This window comes from Hyperoodon ampullatus (assembly GCF_949752795.1).
Source record: "Hyperoodon ampullatus genome assembly, chromosome: X".
Lineage (NCBI taxonomy): Eukaryota > Metazoa > Chordata > Mammalia > Artiodactyla > Ziphiidae > Hyperoodon > Hyperoodon ampullatus.
Window position 1 is genome coordinate 22436643 of NC_136913.1, and position 22163 is coordinate 22458805.

General features: G+C 39.5%; 1 protein-coding gene across 4 annotated transcripts in view; it reads left to right on the top strand.

Annotated features, from left to right (window-relative positions):
• POLA1 (DNA polymerase alpha 1, catalytic subunit) overlaps window positions 1-22163 on the top strand; it is a gene marked incomplete at both ends in the record, with an annotated part of 294126 nt that overhangs the window by 121258 nt on the left and 150705 nt on the right. For all 4 annotated transcript variants that reach the window (XM_079728267.1, XM_079728268.1, XM_079728270.1 and 1 more), the window contains 3 exons: window positions 1042-1174; window positions 7943-8074; window positions 12386-12560. In XM_079728267.1, the coding sequence (XP_079584393.1) occupies window positions 1042-1174; window positions 7943-8074; window positions 12386-12560 (440 nt within the window). The remainder of the gene's footprint in view (window positions 1-1041; window positions 1175-7942; window positions 8075-12385; window positions 12561-22163) is intronic.

Genomic DNA, 22163 nt, shown 5'->3' on the forward strand with positions numbered 1-22163 from the left:
TAAATTAATTTTAGTATTGCTGAATGTCAGCATTTTTTACTTGTTTTCCAGTCTTCCTCTTGCTTTCAAGTTGGGAGATTGAGCATTTGTTGCTTCTGCAAAACTACTCTTGATTAGGCAAAGTTGATCATCTGAGTATGGGTCACTGTTAGCCTTTTATGAAATATAGTTTGAAATGCTTCATTGCCCCCAAATGTACTCAAAGATGAAACTACTTTGTATAGACTGTCGATTAGAGTGTTCTCTTCAGCTTTGTGTTTTCTAAGAAAAGATGCATCATAATAGAAGTAAATTTCTCTGAGTTAGAAATGTATTAGTAATTAAAGCTATACAAATGTTTTTGTCAGGGTTCTTTTTCTGACAAATTATAATGCAGCTGTCAAACCCTCGCTCTGCATTTTCTCAGAAATGGATAAAATATTGGCTTCCTTACTCCTTTTCTTTTTCTTTTTTTCTTTTTTTTGGGGGTCTGATAGAATAACATGAAGTTTTTGAGGCATAGCAATACAGTTAGAGAACACTGAAAAATATAATAAAGCTGAAGAAAGAAAACTTTGGAATCTTTGAGTTTTAAAAAATTTGCATAAAGAACTTTATATTCCTACTTTCCTAGCTTGTAGTCATCTCGGGCAGAGATAATATCTTGGTGCTTTATGAGGAAAGTGAAATATTTGTCTTCTCAAATTTCTCCTAAGAGTAGAACACAACTGCTTGTGAATGTTTGTAATTGCATAAAAATATGATGGACCTCATACCGCTCTCTGTACACACGCAATGGGAAGCCTTAGCTGCCACGTTAAAAAAGGGGGTGGGGGGGGCTGGTCTGTGTGTTTAAGGGCAAACCTGATGTTCCAAGGTTGATAGACCTTTGACAGAGTTAATGTTAGAAAACAAATAGTAATGGGCTTTTGGACATTAACTGTCATGTTAGCTTTTAGTATGGCTCTTGTCCACATGTTAGTCTAATGGCATTTATCTTCCTTTCTCTCCTTTATTAATAAAGTATGATACTAAAAAATCAATCCATCTCTTTTTCTGCAGCTTTGTCATTGGCCAGATTCTTTCAGATCAAAGCCGGGACACTATAGTGGAAAACATTCAGAAGAGGTTAATAGAAATTGGAGAAAATGTGCTAAATGGCAGTGTCCCAGTGAGCCGGTTTGAAATTAACAAGGTAAATGTAGCATTTATTGCTGAATCCAGCTGTTGCCATGTGTTTTTCTCCTCCTTCAGATAGTTGAAAACCCACCTCATCCTTGCAATTGAAATAAATTCTAGCTAGTGATGAAAGCTGCTTAACAACTATCTCACAGACTGTGCATTAGCATACCACTCTTCCTCGCCCAGCCACTGACACTACCCTGTCTGCAGTTGGGGCCTTCTCTCTCCGTTCCTCACGGAAACCTCGTGTCCAGAGGTTCTATGGAGTGATGCAATTGATGTTTCAGGGACTTGGGAGTTTTGCCTTCTTCATAGTTGTCCTAAGTTACAGTTGTTTGGGGGGCAGGCCTGTAAGCTTAGACAGAGAGCGTGTGTTTGTGTAACTTTACAGAAGGTGACCCTTAGGGGTACTTATAATCAGGAGGCGTTTTTAGACGTTGTTATTTAGAATTAAGGTGGTGCCAGCACTTTCTGTATATTCAAAGCACTTGTGGTTTTTTTTTGTTAAACTATATAAATAGTTTCTCTTTATGGATAGTCTTAGTTGTTGAAAATAGGGAATATTTTTTCTTACCTAATTTGAAAAGAAAATCTTGGTTTCCCAAAGTGCTGTGTAGTACAAGATGTTAGGTTAGAGATTTCTTTTTTTCCATTTAAACAGAGTATCCTTACATATTCCGAAGGTAATTTTGCAAATACCATTTTACCCGTTTTGTGATACATAAATTTTGTTGTCAAAACTCATACTAAAAAGAATTTTAATGAAACAGAATCTAATGATGGCATTAAATGGAAGTTTTAGAATTAAAACTTGTTCTTAATACCCCTATGCTAAAGTAATGCTAGTCACTTTTGCACATTACCTTACTCTTTAAAACAGTTTTACATGGTAGCAATTACAGTGTATATTATTTTGAGAGTTCTTTTCACTTAACATATACAAATTTTCCCACATTTCTGTATTAACCTTAAAAATCATTATGTTAATCTTATATTTCACTGCTACATCTTTAATTAAAATTTTTGCTTGATTATTACATTATTTATTTTTGCTATTGTTAATAACTATTGAACATCTTGTTCATGTCTTTTTTAAAAATCACTATATGATCTTTTTAAAATACATTTATTTATTTCTTTACTTTTGGCTGTGTTGGGTCTTTGTTGCTGTGCACAGGCTTTCTCTAGTTGTGGCGAGCAGGAGCTACTCTTCATTGCGGTGCGCGGACTTCTCATTGCGGTAGCTTCTCTTGTTGCTGAGCGTGGGCTCTAGGTGTGCGGGCTTCAGTAGCTGTGGCTTGCAGGCTGAGTAATTGTGGCTCGTGGGCTCTAGATCGCAGGCTCAGTTGTTGTGGTGCACGGGCTTAGTTGCTCCGTGGCACGTGGGATCCTCCCGGATCAGGGCTCGAACCCGTGTCCCCTGCATTGGCAGGCAGATCCTTAACCATTGTGCCACCAGGGAAGTCCCCGTTTGTCTTTTTGCTTTTGGATGAATTACTTTCTTTGTTTAGATTCCTTGAAGTAAAATATTTGAGTCAAAAGATTTGAGTATCTGTGTGGCTCTTGTCAAATTGCTTTGTAAAAGAGTGAGACTAATTGATAATAACAAAATGTGTGCGCCAGTTTCACCACAGATTCCCTTGTACTATAGAAGTGACATTTCATTGGTGATAATATCATGGGTGATATTTAAATAAAACATTGCTACCATAAATGGATACGAAACAGTATTTTACTGCTGGATTTAATTTGCATTTCTTTGATTCCTAGAGAGAATGAATATTTACTATGCGTATCCTTACGATTTGTATTTATCCTTAGTTAAGTCATTTGTTTCCTACTCCTTAACCGTGATGTTTTTAATGTCACAAAAGAAGGCACTCATTTATACATGAAAAGTACAAAAAATTAGAAATAAGTAATATAAGAGGACATGTGCCTTGACACTAGCTCTTCACTTTACGTGATGCAGTGCATGCCTGTTGGCATGGAATCACTTGGGACGTTGGAAAGTGGTTTCCTTTCAGATTTTGTTTTGTCTCTTTCTCAAAAATTTGCATAAGTAAGAATTACTATTTCAGTCTTGCTTTGATCAATTTTTGCATCAGTTCTGAAGATTGAATACCTGACACTGTCTACGTTCTTAGAAATGTGAGTCCTCTGTTGCACGGGGTTCCAGGCATGAATTTGGAAGGCTGAGTCCAAACATGACCACATTATTGGCAAAAGAACACTGAGCACGTGTCCTCTAGGGTAGTGGGCCCAGTCCGTCATGTCCTCCTGTGGGTGATGGCACAGTGTTACTAGTGTGCAGAGAAACCTAGCCGCATAGACACACTGGCCATCTCTGAGTTCTCAGGAACATTGTGCAGCCTTGCTATTTTGAAGTTTTTATTATCGAAAATTTAAAACTTATACAAGGGATTACCCTGGTGGCGCAGTGGTGAAGGATCCGCCTGCCGATGCATGGGACACAGGTTTGATCCCTGGCCTGGGAAGATCCCACATGCTGAGGAGCAACTAAGCCCGCGAGCCACAACTACTGAGCCCACGTGCCACAACTACTGAGCCCACGTGCCACAACTACTGAGGCTCACGCACCTAGAGCCCGTGCTCCGCAACAAGAGAACCACCACAACGAGAAGCCTGCGCACCGTGACGAAGAGTAGCCCCCGCTTGCTGCAACTAGAGAAAGCCTGCGCACAGCATTGAAGACCCAGCACAGCCAAAAATAAAATAAATAAATTTTTTTAAAAAGTAAACAAAAGTAAAGGGAAGAACATTATGAACCCCCATGTAGCCATCACTCAGCTTCAATAGTTATCAACTTAAAGTGACATTTATTATTACTAACAATACTAGTTAATAATTAGTGTGATTCGGGATGTGCATATATTTTCATGTGGCAGGACTGAAACCGACTGTCTTTGTATTCTCCATTTCACTTGGCATAGTAGCTGGCAAATAATAGTTGTTCAGTGAGCATTAAAAGAATTCCTTTGCCTGTTTAATCATCCATTCATCAAACATGGAGTACATCTTATGTGCACAGTGCTAGATTCTGGGATATAAAGTAGAATAAGCAAAACCTGGTTGGTATTTTCAAGATGTTAATGGTCTAGCAAAGATATTTACTGTCACATGCTCTTATACTTTTTTTAAGTAAAGAAGAATTTCTTCAGTGTCGATGAAAGTAGAGTCAATTCTGATGAAAGCACTCTCTATATCATAGTTATTCCTGTGACAGTTTACATTAAGCTTTTTATATATCAAGAGTGACTGTCTTAATTAACATTTGTCTGAATACCTGTACTGTTTAAAACTTGTGAGTAAATCAGTATTTACATTTTGTCACTTGCAAAGGAGAGTGGAATCGAAGAGTCCATGCATGTGACTGGTTGTCTTATGATAAGATATTGATTAGGTTAGATTAGATTAGATTGATTTTGTGGGTATTGGTGGGCTTGAAAATGGGAGGTTAGCATAGGGTGGAGGGGTGGAGTGGTGAGATTTACCTTTGTGGAGATTTAAGCCCTTGTTGCCAAAAGCAACTGAAAAACACTGTGTGTGATTTTTCTGAACTGCCGCAATTTTAGCTTAAATATGTTTCATAAAGTAACACAAAATACTTCACAGCTGATTTGTATAGCCCTGGCTAACTTGAGCCTAAACCACCAGGAAGCATTTTTTGAAAAATCAAGCCTTCTGAAACTAGGCTGTAAAATCCCCAAATAGTCCCAATCTAATAATTGGAAAGTATGTCAGATGAAATTCAGAATTTCTTAACATTGCACTGAAGTATAGTCAATTGAAGAAGAGAACGGTTTTCTTAAGTAGAGTTATATTGATTAAAATTTCTATGCAGTATTACCCGTCCAAGTCAATCAAGACTTCACATAATGCAGGTTTGAGAAGATTTAAATACTTAGAGAGGCTTCTAGGCACTCTCCCACACTGAGTGTATGATTTAGAAAGTGTACAGAACAGGGGGATGTGCAGCCATGTTTGAGGACCTGCTTTATTCTACTACAGTAGTTCTCAAATTTCCTGATCTCAGGACATTTTCACACTCTTAAAATAGTTGGGGACTGCAAGAGCTTTTGTTTATGTAGCTTATGTTGATATTTACTGTTAGAAATTAAAACTGACAAGTTTTAAAAGCATTTATTAGTTTATTTAAAAATATCAGTAAACCCATTATATGTTTACAAAAATAAAAAAATTTTAAATTAATTAATTTATTTTTGGCTGTGTTGGGTCTTCGTTGTTGCGCGCGACCTTCCTCTAGTTGCGGCGAGTGGGGGCTACTCTTCGTTGCGGTGCTTGGGCCTCTCATTGTGGTGGCTTCTCGTTGCGGAGCACGGGCTCTATGTGCACGGGCTTCAGTAGTTGTGGTTCGTGGGCTCACTAGTTGTGGCTCGCAGGCTCTAGAGTGCAGGCTTAGTAGTTGTGGCGCATGGGCTTAGTTGCTCCGCGGCATATGGGATCTTCCCGGACCAGGGCTCAAACCCATGTCCCCTGCATTGGCAGGCGGATTCTTAACCACTGTGCCACCAGGGAAGTCCCACAAAAATAAAATTTTTTCATGAAAAATAACTATATATTTCAAAACAAAGAAAAATTAGCCAGAGGAATGGTGTTATTTTGCAATTTCGCAAATCTTGTTAATGTCTAGTTTAGTAGAAGACATCCGCGTTCTTATATCTGCTTGTGCATCCAATCTGTTGTGATGTGTGGTGTTGGTTGAAGCATAGGAAGAAAGTCAAGTTTCACAGAAATATGTAGTTGGAAAAAGGAAAAGTATTTCAGAATTTTTAAAGATAGTTGTGTGTATTCTTCTTTGATTCTACACCAGTACTCTATAAGTGGTATTGTCTTCAAGGTTATTTGTATTGTGGAAATAGGAAACCATATCAATGAACTTTTCATACTCTTACATTAAAATCTTTTCATCTGTGCGGTGCTTTGAATGGATCTTTTACCCATGTGTGATGTTACGCACTTGTAATTTATTAAATGTTGGTTCCCTGAGTTTTACAGATCTTCCAAAATATTGATACATTTCATTGTATATTAACAAAAACCACATTTTAAAATATTCCTACTCATCAGAAGAGTCTTTAAGTATTGGAAAGCTGTCAAGCTCACAGGAGTGGAAGCAGGATTTCCAAAATTCTGATTTGTGCTTGATAGCTTCAATATTATCATAGGTAATATATACTGTCAGGTGTTTTCCTTGAAGTGGCAGGCTCGCTTGGTTCTTTTTGAGTGATTGTCTGCCAGGTACTCAAGTTAGAATAACAGTAGTTGGCCTGCCATTCTTTCAAATAAAAATTGGGTTGAGAAAGGCAGCTAGTTTAGCTTGCAACTCAAATAGTTACACAAATGCATTTCCTCGAGCATCCTTCGTTCTTGAGTATACTGTAGATGTGCCTTGTGCATACTTCCCATTTTGTCACACAAAATATTAGCTTTCTACTCAAGGGTCAAGAACTTAAAAAAACTGTGAGCATGTCATGGTGACATGGTAATACAATGAGTATTAGTGCAGTTTGGTGCTGCTGCCCAGGTTCATGTTTATAGGGCGTCAACACCTTTACTGACCTTTGTTTCTATATCACCAGTGCAGATAGTATTATTAGGAAAATAGCTTTGACCTCTCCACCCCCTGAAAGGGTGTCACTAACCCCCAGGGGTCTGCAGACCACCCTTAGGTGATCTAGACATGGAGCACCCTATTCCCTGTCCTTCCTCTTGTCTTTTGAAACCCACCGCTTCCCTTTGTGCATATTAAGTTCCAGTCCAATAGACTGTATTTTTTTTCTCACCTCTTGCTTTTAACTTTTGCTTTTTCCCTCTGCTTGAATGTTCTTGCCCCGTCATCTTTTCTTAAAATCTATTTTTTCCTTCATGTGCCAGTTCGTTTTTTCTTCCATGATTTCTGCTCTCAGATGGTAGCAATCTTTGCCTCTCTAAACTCTCGGTAACACTTAGTTTACCACTCCCTTCTGGCACATGTAGCTTATTTTAGAGAGTTTTTTTGTGGAATGGAGAATCGTCTGCTAATGGCAGGTGACTTAGGACCAGTGACTGTCTTATTCATCTTGCAGTACTTTACAGTGCTTGAACTTAGTGAATTATTGCAGAGTGAGCGAAATAATTTCTTCTGCAAACATTTGGTTGCTACTACACACCAAGAATCGTTCTGAGCCCTCTGAATGCAGCTGTGGGCAAGGCTGACGTGTTCCTGCTCTCGTGGGGCTTACTTTCTGTTAAAAACTCAGTCACTCTGCCTTTGGAGAGCTTAAATTGACACTGTGAGTAAATCCAGTGATTTCTGGTGCCTTAGGGATTTATTTAGGCTCGAGAAGCCTTTGAGAAACAGATCATTAAGTCAGAGTAACCGTTATCCATCCGTCTTAACTAATCAGTTAATTCAGTGAGAGAATTGCAGACATTAGGAGAAACTCTAAGGCTGCATAGAAGACTGAATTCACAGTCTTAATCTTTATATCCAAGTATTCTGTGCCATGGCCCAGAAACTCATGTTTCTTTTTTTTCAGGGTTATATCTGGTCATATTAGTTACTAAATGAAGGAGAGAGGAGCCTTGAGGATAGAATGTCTGAAGATCCTGTGGCAGTGTTTTCTACATACAGCTTCTGTCATTTTTACGTTTATGTGGCTGGTGTGATTCTAGCAGAGATATGTTTAGTGTATATCTGTGTGAGAAAGGTTTTATTTTAAAGTTTGGGGCTTTTTGTTCCCTGTTTTTCTCTTAGGCGTTGACAAAGGATCCCCAGGATTATCCTGATAAAAAAAGCCTACCTCATGTACATGTTGCCCTCTGGATAAATTCTCAAGGAGGCAGAAAGGTGAAAGCTGGAGATACTGTGTCGTATGTCATCTGTCAGGTAAAACTGTCATAATAAATAAGACTTACACCAATTCCGAGCCCATAGTAAAATCCATCTCTCCATGGTGTCTTATTTAGTACTCTTCCAAATAATTGATGCTTAAAGAGAGGGTTTAGTCTTGGTTGGTTTTGCAGCATTTAAAAACATTAGTCAGGAGTATGACATTTTATTAAAATTTTTATAAAACATTTGAGACTAGTGGTTTGGTTGAGTGAAATTACTTTGGTGAGACAGGTATATAACAGTAGCTGCTGTTTCAATCTGAAATTAGCTTGAATGAAAATGTCTACCAGTTTGCTTGTATATCCAGCAGTAGTCCTTTATCATTCCTTTTGCAGCAGTTTCTATTCTGAATATTATTCTACCAAAAGAGAGTAAATGCATTTTTCGCTAGCCTGTTCAAATAATTCCTTGAAAAAAAATACGATATGCATGGTTATGGAGAAAGGTGAGATGTCCTAAAAAGATACCTTATGAAGAAAACATAGATTATCTAACCAGGTCCTTTTTTTTTTTTTTTTTTTTTTTTTTTTTGAGTGGAGGGGGCCTAGAACCCACCTCTTGTCTTCTCCCTGTTCCATGAGACACCTCTCAGGAACCTCTAGGTCTTCTGGAGCAGTTTTAAACCGCTGACCAGTTTCTTTTGAGAGTAGCATGCCTCTAACATTCAGAGATAGGGAGAAAGGGTAGAACAGAAGAGGGTTTTCGTTTTGTGTTTTTTTTTTTTTTGAAAGCACTTAACTCCAGTCGGAACAAAGGAGGGGTCTCATCCCTTCTCCCTGCTTAAAAAAAAAGTCAGAGTCACAGCCTCTGTCCAAATTCTTTACAGTTACTATGGTGTGGTCTGTTTACCAAAAGGCATAATTCATCTCAATAAGACTGTTCTTTTTAATTAATTAAATATTGCTTTTTGTTATTACAGTAAAAAAAAATTAGATAAGCCTTAAACTTCACTGCAATATGATTGATCTTTGTCAAAGTACAGTCAATGTGGTTTGCAATCAGAGAGCCTTTTCAAAATGTAGAAGTCGTCTGCTAATATCTGCTTGGTATTGTAGATGATGTACATAACAAATGATTTAAGTACATGGACAGGAATCAGCACTTGACTCTGTCTCCCTCCTAGGGTTACCCTTGATTAAGAACTGTTACAGAAAGCCAATTCCTGCAGGAAAATATTTCCATAAATGTCTGACTCGCTCAAGCCCTTAATGTGCTTTGCATATTGCCTCTGACAAGTCTCATCTCAAAAAAACAATTTTCATATTATGCAAATAAAGATTTGGTAAATAGGCTAGGTTTTTTTTTTTCACTTAGGTATTCACATACATGGAAAAGCTGTTAAGATTATTAATGACAGGAGCAGGTGGCAACATACAACTTTGAAAAATTATATAGGTTTTCTGAAATAGCATCTAAAAATGAAATCAAGCCACAATTATGTTTTGGCTAAACCTGGAATGGAGATGTATGGTCCTATGATCAGTGTATTTCAAAAGTCAAGCTTATATTCCTTGATGTCTGAATTTTGAGTTCTTTTGATTTCTTCTTCTCTGGTCTTACTGATATAAGAAAAGCTCAAAATGCTGATGCTAAATCCAATTTGATGTATTTTCAACCCTTTTCCCATTCGACTGGTGCTGGGCGTTAACTTATTTGCTTGTTAAAGGAACAGTTCATGTTTCTTTTATTGATTTATTCTTCTCACTGTATCCCAAGAAAAGCTGTAGGACTTTAATTTGCCTTTGTCCCCCAGCAGTGGGACCTGCCCACTTTCAGCATGTTTGCTAACCAAAGCTGCCTACTTCTTTTGCTTTTAAGCCCTCAGGTTATTCTTCCTCTTTCCTAACACAATTATATTTTTAGAATATGTTTCTCAAAATGTATGATGACACATTTTTAGGAGAACTATTTACTGCTCTAAGCAAAGGTGCCCTCCAAGAATAACCTATCTCCTAAACAGGTTCTTTTTTGTTTAAAATTTACATTTTGAATATAGTACTCTACTGATAACTTATTCAGACTATAAATTCAGGTGAATTCAGAGAGTAATGTTTGTGGTATGTAATTTATATTGTAGTTCATAGTCTTATTAAACCATGTGAATTATTTGCTGAGATCTTAAATCAACTTCCACTTGTTGGTTAAGTTTTAAATCCTTAATTATTTAACTTTCATTGGGCATAATTTTCATAAGGCATGCCTTTAACGTAATTGTTTTAAGGGCCCCGCTTGTCATCTGTTAAAACTTTTTTTCCATTGGTTTCCTACTAAAGATGACCTCATAATTTTGAATGAATTGTCTGCATCTGGTTGTCTCTGTAAAGTATGTACTTTGAGAAGTTCACAAATTACTATATGGGCACTTCAAGGAAGACCAACATTGCTTCTTAGTCTATTTTTAAAGGTGTATGGGATGTGTTTTTGCATATACCATGGGTTTGAGAATTAGGTCTCTGAGGGATATATCTTATGTCACAGCCTAAATGTTTGCTAGGTTTGAGAACTAGGTCTTGCTAGGTTTGAGAATTAGGTCTTTGAGGGATATACCTTATGTTACAGCCTAAATGTTTTTCCAACATAACACAGGAAAACCTGTCATCTTAGCAATTCTTTTGAATTCAGTCATGTTTGAGCTCAGATGTTTTTACATACAATAAGAAATATGTTTGGGAAAAACTTTTTCAACTGAGAATATGCTTAGAACTTTTTCAGCTGTTTTTTTTACAGACATGCCTGACATGAGAACATCTAGTGATATATTGGAAAGTAACTCAAGGGCCATTTTTAAAAAATAATAATTTGCCTCTACAAATTTTTTTATTCTTTATTAAAAATTTTAAAACTCAACATTACTATAATGTTAAGGACAGACCAGTTTTAAAAAGAAACTACAATTCTATAAATCAGTCAGATTTCATGTGTTTGTTAAAAGGCAGTCTGAATATAGTTGTGGTGCATAAAGACACTGCCCAAGGATTTTTCACACTCTTTTTGTCATTGGCTGTCACCTTACTCTCATCTAACAAATCAAACTTCTAAAAGGGCAACAATTAAAGTTGATTAATTCTGCCTAATTTCTTTTACTGTATTGTGAACTCCTGAAAAATAATTATAAGCAAGTCTTCTAATCTGAGGTTTGCTTCCTTTCTAGTGATTTCATTATATCTTAGCATAGGTAGAACCTAGTTGATAAAACATCCCATCCCAGTTTGTTTCCATCAGGAGCCTAGCCAGAGAAAGAGGCCACTGCTTCCAGTTTGTGGTAAGACAACGGTATGAAAGGTTGCCTCTGATTTGGGCTGGGCACTGAGCTGAGAAGGGACTGATTGTAGCAGGATTGAAAGAATAGGATTCACATTATAATCAGTTTCGCAGAGCAGCTGAGCACTGTGAATAGTTAAAATTTACGAATCTGAATAATAAATTCTGTTGTTGCAGACAAGAGGAAGAGTGGAACGAGTTGTTGGATGTTGGTCCAGTAGAGTGATGGCTTTTTGATTCACAGATGATGATGACATCACCCACAGGACTGTGTATGGGCCAATTATATAGAGTTTCACAACTTTTATTTTTAGACAGTAAAGAGAAGAGGAAGGCCTTGAAGAGAGGCTCTCTGGCCCTTCTTCCTTTCCCTGAGGAAGAGCCGCGTAAACAGCGCAAAATGGCCTTTGTTCCAGTGGCCAAATAGTTTTCTCCTAGAGCACTGTACTCCACCAAGGCGACTTTCTTAATTTTACTCTTACCTGTTATATCTTGTACCTAAGTTACTGCTCTTGGGTTTTGTGTACTGGTCTATTCCCCTTGCTCATTTGCTTTTCAGTGATACATATAGCTCTCATTGAGAGATATTACACACACACACACACACACACACACACACACTGTCTTTAAGATGATAATAGGACTAGAATTCTTGCAAGGAGGGATTGAGTTAACATAATAAAAGGGTCACACATTTTTTTGTCATGACTCCTAAAAGGCCTTTGTTGGCAAGTCTTCCCTGTGTGTTTCTGTGATATGGCAGGTGGAATTGTTTAATCTAGTCATGCCATCTTGTTGGTTTCGAGTTTCAACAAAAAATAGAACACAACACATGCTGGATTTACATTCCTGGACAGTGGGTGAGTTGTTCCCCTTGATCTTCCTCCTGTTAGTTGCATATGAAATGTTCACCAGTAGGTCAAAAGGACTTCGTGGTGTTTGGAATTGAACACATAAAATTTGAATTGTTGTCCCTCTCTTTGTCCAAGCAAGTACTTGTGATTGAATTTCTCACAACTTTACCTGTACCGTGTCCTCTTGTAGGATGGGTCAAACCTCACTGGGAGTCAGAGGGCCTATGCACCAGAGCAGCTGCAGAAGCAGGACAATTTAAGCATTGACACCCAGTACTACCTGGCCCAGCAGATCCACCCAGTTGTGGCTCGAATCTGTGAGCCAATAGATGGAATTGATGCTGTCCTCATTGCAACGTGGTTAGGTAAGTGTCCCGAACTCACATAGCCCCTTGTCCGGCAACAGCAGCCCGTGCGGTCATCCCTTACCCATCAGGAGCCCTGTTTAGAGGCACGGTACTATGTCAAGCACTTCTTTGTTTGTAGTTGAGCATTTATTTTTGTGGTTGTTTGGTTAATGTCTGTCTCCCCTCCTATATGAACCCCACAGGCTTGTTACCTCTGTAAGCACATGCCTGCTCCAGGGTAGGTGCTCCGTCAGCAGATGATGAATGGGGAGAGAGAGAGGCGGCAAAAAAAGGATAAGAGAAGATTTTCGGCGCCCTCCTAGTCTCTGAGCATACATTGTTGTTGCTTTTTTTTTTTTTTTTTTTATTTATTTTTGGCTGCGTTGGGTCTTCATTGCTGTGCGCGAAGTTGCGGCGAGTAGGGGCTACTCTTCATTGCGGTGGCGTCTCTTGTGGAGCACGGGCTCTAGGCATATGGGCTTTAGTAGTTGCAGCACGTGGGCTCAGTAGTTGTGGCTTGCGGGCTCTAGAGCGCAGGCTCAGTAGTTGTGGCGCACAGGCTTAGTTGCTCCGCGGCATGTGGGATCTTCCCGGACCAGGGCAACTCGTGTCCCCTGCCTTGGCAGGTGGATTCTTAACCACTGCGCCACCAGGGAAGTCCGTACATCGTTGTCACTTTAATCAGTGAACTTCACTTAATAAGAAGATTCATTGTATCTTGATTATTGTTTCCTCTTGTCTCAGTCTCTAAATGTGTTTTTGTATGGAGTGAGAATACACAGCTTTTTTAACATTAAAACGTTTAACTTGTTGTATTCGATTCCTTTTGAGTATCCTGCTCTTGCTTTTAAAAATTCTTCTAAAACTGGACTCATTGTCTTCTAGGAATTAGTTGATTTCTAATTTCTCATCACTCTGGAGGTGCCAGCCAACCCTGAAACCTCATTGTTTCTCAGACTTTTTGCCAGATCACCAGATTGTCATCTCTTGCTTAGAAATATATTTCATAACCAGCCCTGATTTCCTTTCTAGATGACCAGCATGTTGAGAGTTACATTACTTTAAGTTCTCTGCTCTCTATCCCATTGTACACAAAGATGAATATTCTTAGAATGAGTGCCTAATAAAGTCCTTGGCTGGCTCCTCACTATAAGTCCAGTTGCCACTGACATCTTACAGTCTCTGACTTCGGCAGTTATAGACTAACTTTCTAGCTCCAACCTGTATTTCTAGCCTGACTTCTTATTTAGTGTACTCAGGGTCCCCTAAATATGGCATTGTTTAATCTGTCCATGGTTCATGGAAAATTCTCCTCCTCTTCTCATTGAAGAAGTCTGGCTTAAGATGCGGGCTTTGGCATCATAGGGATCTGGGTTCAAACACTGGTTCTGTCGCTCACGCGCTCTGTGGCTTTGGCAAGCCTCTGAAGCTGGGTCTCAGCCTTGGTTTCTAGAGCTGCTCTGAGGGAGCGATGAGTGATACGTGTGAGATGCTCTGCACAGGCCTGGGCAGGGGGAGTGCGCAGCAAACGCCTGTTGTGGCCGTGCCCCAGCCCCCTGCCAGGCCTCTGCAGAAATATGTTCAAACTCCTCTAGTCCCTGGGATCTGCACGCAGTTAGCTCTCTGTGCGTTTGTGGACTGAGACTGGATAAAGGAATCATCAGGTCACATACTTTCCACACTGCCCCTGTTGAATATGTTTCTGAGCTCCTTCCCGCCAGCGGGTCCCCCGCCGACCCCCGCACATCAGTGTCTGCTCTGGAAGTGGAAACTCATTTTTGACATTTGCCTAAGCAAAACATAATTAGGAAGATAAAATTCTGCTACCCAGATCATCATATAATGTATTCTCAAAGTTGAGTTGTATTTGATGATGTTTATAAATCCTCAGCTGGGAGGAGGGAGTGTAAGTGCACAATATTTTTTAGCTTCCTTCTTTTTTCTCTCCTCTGCCTTGAGTGCTTACTCTATTGGAAACTGTAATAAGTACTTTGCATGTGTTATCTCATTTAATCCTTTCAGTAACCCCATGAGGCTGTGTTGTTTCCTTCATTTTACAGAGACGAAAGCTGAGGCTTAGAGAGGTAACTAACTTGGTCTTGTCACATAGCTAGTGAGTGGCCGACCGTGGTTGGTCTGGGACCCAGCTCTGAGTGACTGCAAAGCTTGTGCTTGTAGCCACCACCTCTTCTTAGCTCTGGGAGGCTGTGACACATGCCCTCAGCCAGGAGCGTGGTGGCGTGGGTGTGAAGGCCCGGGAGCTTCATCTTTGTGCTTCCTCCTCGCCCCACTGCAAACCCTCAGCCCTGCTGACAGCCCCTCAGCAGAAGCATTTGGTGTTTAGAGTAGGTCTTCCAGGTTTTCCATTTGGATCATCAAGAGCCTGCTTCATAGGCTCGCCATTGCCCTTTCCTTCTTTGGTCCTGAAGTTTCCAGTGGCCCAGAGCCGAGGAGAGGTATCTGGAACAAGCCTCATCTTGTGAGTGACGTTTAACAGATAAGGGTGGAGCCTTGTATTTTCGGCAGAAGAGGTGTAGAGTAGAAGGCGGTGGAGCCTGGCTGGTAAACAGCCTGATGCCTGTTCAGATGTCTCGACTGGCCATACCTGGAGGAGACCAGACTGATTTCGTTGGTTGCAGGGTCATATTTAAGATCATTTTCATATCAATTAAACAGCAGGCAGATTGTGGCTGCTTAAAGACGAAACTTCCTCATCATTGTGACTGTCTTATGAATCCAGTTTTCACAAATCATTTTCCAAGCCAGTAGCCTAGCGGGCCCCATCTTCAGAGTGTCCTTGCTATTACTGACCAGGCTCAGCCTACAGAGGGGACCCGTCATGCTTGTGTGTGGTCTCAACACATCCGCACCTCTCCTACCCCATCACCTGAAAGCTCTCGGTGCCAGGTAGCCGCTTGGAGCTACTGAAGGGCCTGTGTTTCTAGCTCTGAAGGAGCTGCTGCCACTCCCGTTTGTACCTTCTTTTTCTCGTTTCTGTCTTCTGCTGTTTGGCAGCAGTTTTTATGCTGAAGACACGTGAAGTTGTCATCATTGCGCAGTGTGCCTCCTCCCACCACAGCCCCGGCCGTCACCAACGGTATCCACATACCTGTCTACATTGGTAGTAAATCTCCTAGTCCTCTATCTCTCCCTCTTTCCTCATAGGAGGGTCCACAGTAGTGAAGGGCAGAACCGCAAGCGCCAGTCACCATGAAGGTCTGTAGAAAACACTGAAGCTCGCTGGGCAGGTCTTTGCAGGCATTTGCCCCCTGCCCTATTGGGAGCTGCATTTCGGTCTGCGTCCTTTATTCCTCTACCCCAAGTGAAAATTAAGGTGGCTGTTCTTCACTAGGGGATTTGAGGCCCCTGTTATCAGTTCTCACGTAGCCTGGGGTTTTAGAGGAGAAGGGAGGAGATAGGGAAGTGGTGGGGAAGTAAGGGGAGGAGTGTTAGGGCTGCATGGTTTCTAAGAGGTGCAAGCTGTAGGCATACAATTACCGTAATTTGTTTTTAAACTTCTAAATCTGTTTTTCTTTATATTAAAAAAAACTGCCGTTAGTGAGCTGACACCGTTAAATAAGTTGAAGTCTGCAAATGTATACGTAAAATACAAGCCCTCCACCTGCCTAATCACAGACATAAAATAATTCTCTTGGCTTTAATGTAGTTTTTATCTTTGGTTAATCAAATGTATGACAGTGTAGAAACTTCAGTGAGGTTCGCTACTTTGTCCTTTTAGCTAGTATAAAGAAATCAGGGATAATGGCATAATTTCATTTAGGAAAATTATTAAGTTCATGATTTTTTATTTTTAAGACTGTTGTGGAGAGCAACTATATTTTTCAACTACTTCTTTTTCTGTTGCTTTTATACTGCTTTCCTTGAAATGAAAGGCAAGCATCAAGTGTTGGTTTTATCCTGTGGCTTCACTTTGGAAATTCTCTATTTCTCCCCGTCAGGATACCTCCTGAAGTCTGTCTGGTGGCATGTTGCATGGCCAGGTTTTCTGTATGGGAAGGTCGTTTCAGTGAAAAGGAGAGAGGACAGTCTATTAAATGAGTGAATGAATAAGTCTGTTGTATTGAAAGAGAATAATTTGTTCTCCCTAATAACTAATGGTCCTCATTATCCCACAGTAAAATGTGTATCATTTTTCTGAAACCCATGCAACATTATTGCTGTTGGGCTTAAATAAAGCTAAATTTTACTCTTTTCCATCGGTGAATAGAAAAAAATGTAGTATTACTCTTCTTATACAATAGCCCTATGGGAAACATGGCCACTAAAACTTGGAACTCTCGGCTTTTGTTCTCCAGACTATAGGGTATTTTTTTTCCTCTCTTGTTCTAATGAAAGCTCTCTATATTCTGTGGGTGAAATATTCACAGTATGCTCCAACATCCAAATAGTCTTCTGTACCTAGCAAAACAGGCTGGGGATTAGAATATTCTAAAGTTCATTCCTGACTTTCATCTTTTAATAAATTTATATTTTATGCATAACAGTACTTAAAATTATATAATATCTTTCCTCCGATGAGGAATGATTTGTACAATAACTGTCAAATACCTTTCTTCATGGTCAGTGATAAAATTTCAGGCATTTGCCTATCAGGGCAGTTTTTTCATTGGTCCTGAGAAATTATTGATGTTTGAAGAACATGAGAATTTAAAATTTAATCTGTGAAAGTAGTGCTTAGAACAAGACAGCACACTTAACCCAGTGTGTTCCTGAGTTAGATTGGGAAGTAAAAATCCCCCCTTTTAAAAAATGGCCCATACCACCCACCTTACAGAAGGTACTTTTTGTCAGTAGACAGGGTACCCTGATATCTTCTAAGAAATTAAGTGCAGCAGCGGGCCACGCCATGTTTGGGGGTGCCTTTGGTAGACCCGGGGAGATACACCTACAAAAGGTGGTGGGGTGGCGGCGGGGGAAAAGCACAGGTGGTTGGGAGTGGAATGATGCCACCAGCAAGTGCCTCAGGCATTACTTTGTTGATCAAGACTTTGCTCTTTTCATGATGAAGCTCTCAGAAGAATGTACATACATGACCAGCATTTCCAAACCTTAAATATTTTCTGTGACATGATTCATAGTAAAATTTCAGAAGTAAGATCACACCAAATGCAGTGTAGGATAGTAAGTCTTCTCAGTGGGTAAGAACCGCCCCTTCCAGGCTGGAGCGCCGTTCCAAGTGCGTTATCAAATGGCTCATGCTCCCAGCCTACTTAGTCCCAACCTACTTATGCATCCGGGGAACAGATGAATGTTGATGACCTGCCGTGCTCAGCAGTGTAATGGGTGCTGTGAGGGATACGAAGTTGAGTCAGCCATGGCTCCTTTACTCACATCACAGCCCAGCCTGTTGAGTCGATTTCCCTGTTGTGGGGAAGTCTAGTGGACAGCACAAGTACATGTCCCCAAAGAGGTAGAATAAAGGAGTTTCAGTGTTTGGGGGAAGCAGAGACCACTTCTAGCTGGGGCCACCCGGGAAGAGTTTATAAAAATGGAGGCGTTTGAGGCATTGTGGGCATGTGCCTTGCAGAGGCCAGTGTGGAGTCGGGAGTGGCTGCCTGTCCCCACCTCCCACTTGTCCTTCCAGCCCAGTGATAAGCAGCAGGGCTCCGACTTCCAGGGGTAGCCCAGGCCATCCCAGCTGCTCTTCAGGGCACACAAGGGAATTCACAGAGAGCCTCATGAAGGGTATCCATTGCACTGCCTTGCACCGCAGTCCCTGTAAGGCGAGCACACGGTGCTTGTTTCTGTGTCACTGGCTCACTGTGCTGAGGGCCCGAGGTAGTGCTGCTCGTTTGACTCAGGCACACCTCTAAGAACTTGGAGCCACACCAGAGCATGTTTAGAATAATTGCTTTGTGTAGTGATTTTGAACTCTGACTTTGTAAAGCTTGTAGTTTCCAAAGGAAAATGGGGATTTCTCAAATTATTTAAGTTAGATCAATTTTTTAAAAATTTAACTTTATTGAGGAATAATTAGCAAATATAATTCTATGTACATATGTATGTATGTATGTATGTACACACACATGCATGCCACGCTGTGCGGCCTTTGGGATCTTAGTTCCCCGACCAGGGATGGAACCCGGGGCCCCAGCAGTGGAAGTGCTGAGTTCTAACCACTGGACCACCAGGGGATTCCCTAATTGTATGCTTTTAAAGTGTACAACGTGATGATTTGATGCACGTTTATATTGTAGAGTGATTACCAAGATCGAGATAATTAACACATCCATCACCTCACATAGTTAACTCTTTTGGGGCAGGGGAAGTGTGGTAAGAATGTTTAAGACCTACTCTCAGGAACTTTCAAGTATACAATATTGTATTATTAATTATAGATCAAATTTTTTAAGATCATCGTATTAAGCATACTAAAATGAGGTCAAGATTGTGTAGCCTATAGAAGAATGGATAAGACGTAACAAATGACAAGCTGAATACAGCATTGTGCACAAATACTTAAACTGTGTTAAATGTATACATATGAATAAGATAGAAACGAGTAAAGGTGGAGAATATTAGGTTCCTCCTTGGTGAAAAAATATAAATACTCCTCGTAAAAATAAGACAGTTTTTACAAAATCAGAAGGGAAAAAAACGGGTTTTTTTTTTTTTTTTTTTAATCTACCAACATAGCTGGAGCGGAGAGGCCTTTGTGTAAGAGAAGCAGTCTTGGTCTGTTGTTTTTATTTGTGTTATTTTATTTTCCAAATATTTTTTCAGCATAAAGTTACTGTGTTTTCTCAGGTCTAAAAATAAGTTTTTTTTCCTCTTCAGAGGTACAGGTTTCATTAAGTTAAAATTCACGTTCAGGGCTGTCATCAAGGGCATTACAAATAATCACGTGGTTATGAGAGTGCTGTCCAAAAAAAAAAAAAAAAGAAAGAAAGAATTTTTTCTTTTCATCAAGATTTTGGGAGTTATCTTTTGCAGGACAATAAGACTCTTGGAAGTTTATTTAACCCAAAGGTTTGGATATTATTTCTTTTAAACTACTCAGAAAATTTCCATTTATCTTATGGAGAGGTTTGTTGTTGGTGGAAGGCAGCTTCAGTTGTTTGCCACCTGTATAGTCAGTTGTTTATCATTAAATTAGCTCCTGCAGTATTTTAAACTTTTTTGTTATGGAAAATTCCAAACATGTACAGTAGTAGAGAAAACTGTGTAAGAAACCCCCAGATGCTCATCACCCAGCTTCAGCCATCTGCAAGTGTGGCCAACGTTACTCCTCTTCACCTCCTCTGATGATTTTGAAGTGAATTCTAGACAACATATCATTTTATCTTTAAATATTTCATTTTGCATTTCTAAAAGACAAGGTCTCCCCCGTTTCAGCATAACTACAGTATTATCACTAGGGAAAAAACTCCACAATTCCTTCATTTCATCACATAACCAATAAATGTATTTCCCCTATCGTACTGTGAATGCATTTTTCTTTTAAAAAGAAGCTCCTCCTTTGAATTGGAATCCAGTCACAGTCCATATGATAGTTAATCTTCTCTATTTTTTCTTTTTTTTTTTTTGATCCTTCCCATTTATTTAAGGAAACTGGTGATTTTTGTCATGTGGAATGTCCCTTATCCTGGAGTTTGCCAGTTGCATCCTAGTGGTATCCTTTAACACACCCCTCTGTCCCATCTATTTCCTGTAAAATGGTAGTTAGATCGAAAGAGCTGCCCATATTTCAGTCCAGTTTATTTTAGCTTTTGCTAATCCGACTTCCTAGGTAATGGTGTGTACATCTGTGAGGAGGTACGTAATGTCTGGTTGCAGTCTAACACATTTTGAAACAAACTCAGGGATATATCATGAGAGATACTTACTACTTACTTTTCCTACCTTCAGTGTGAATTTTCTTTTTCTTTAATTGAAATATGTTGATGTACAATATTATGTTAGTTCTAGGTGTACTGTGTAGTGATTTGACATTTGCAAACATTATGAGATGATCACCACAGTAAGTCTAATAACCCTCTGTCCCCATACAAAGTTATTATAGTATTATTGACCATATTCGTTATGCTGTATATTACATCCCCATGATTTATGTATTATGTAACTGGAGCTTTCTACCTCTTAATCCCCTTTGCCTGTCCCCTCCCCGTCTGACTCCCTCTCCCTTTTGGCAGTCACCCATTTGCTCTCTGTATCTGTGACTCTGTTTTCCTTTTGTTTTGGCTTTTAGATTCCACGTATAGTGAGATCATGTGGTATTCGTCTTTCTCTGACTTATTTCGCTTGGCATAATACCCTCTAGATCCATCCATGTCAAAAATGGCAAGCTTTCAATTTTTTATGGCTAAGTAATATTCGTGTGTGTGTGTGTGTACACCACATCATCTTTATCCATTCATCTATTGATGGGCCCTTAGGTCACTTCTATATCTTGGCTATTGTAAATAATGCTGCAGTGAACATTGCAGTACATGAATCTTTTTGAGTTAGTGTTTTGTTTTTTTCCTGGTAAACACCCAGAAGCGAAACTGTATGGATTGTATGGCAGTTCTATTTTTAATTTTTTGAGGAACCTCAACACTGTTTTCTATAGTGGTTGTAAAAACGTAGAATCCCACCAACAGTGCCCAGGGGTTCCCTTTACTCTACATCCTTGATAACACTTGTTACTTGTTGTCTTCTTGATGATAGCCATTCTGACAGGTGTGAGGCAATATCTCACTGTGGTTTTGATTTGCATTTCCCTGATGATTAGTGAAGTTGAGCATCTTTTCATGTGCCTCTTGGCCATCTGTTGGTCTTCTCTGGAGAAATGTCTATTCACGTTCTCTGCCCATTTTTCTAATCAGGTTGTTTGTTTTTTTGGTGTTGAGTTGTATGAGTTCTTTGTATATTTTGGATATTAACTCCTTATCGGATATGTTATTTGCAGATATCTTCTCCCATTTAAGTGGGCTGCCTTTTCATTTTGTTGATAGTTTCTTTCCCTGTGCAAATGCTTTTTAGTTTGATGTGGTCCTGTTTGTTTATTTTTGCTTTTGTTTCCCTTGCCTGAGAAGACATATCCAGAAAAATATTGCTAAGACCAATGTCAAAGAATGTACTTATGTTTTTTCTGGGAGTTCTGTGGTTTCAGGTCTTACATTTAAGTCTTTAATCCATTTTGAATTTATTTTTGTATGTGGTATGAGAAATCAGTGTGAATTTCTTGTATAACATACATACAGAAAGTATGCAAAAGTCTAACCGAACAGCTTGAGGAATTTTGCTGAAGTAAACACATACCAGTGTAGTCAGTCTTGAGCTCAAGAAACAATATATTACTACATTCTCAGAAGCTCCCTCGTATTTCCTTCTAGAAATTATCCTCCATGCCTCACCAGAAAATTACTATCATCACTTCTAACATCACAGATGAAGTTTTCTTCTATTTCGATGCTGTATAAATGATGTCTTGACTCTTTATGTCTGGCTACTTTCATTCAATATGTTTGTGAGATGAGTCCATGTGGTCGTACTTCATTTCTGTTCTAGTATGAATATACCACACTGTGTGACTTACCTACCTATGGGTTCTTTCCACTCTGGGTGGTTATGAATAGTGCTGCTTTGGGCATTCTTGCACATGTCTTTTGTTGAACA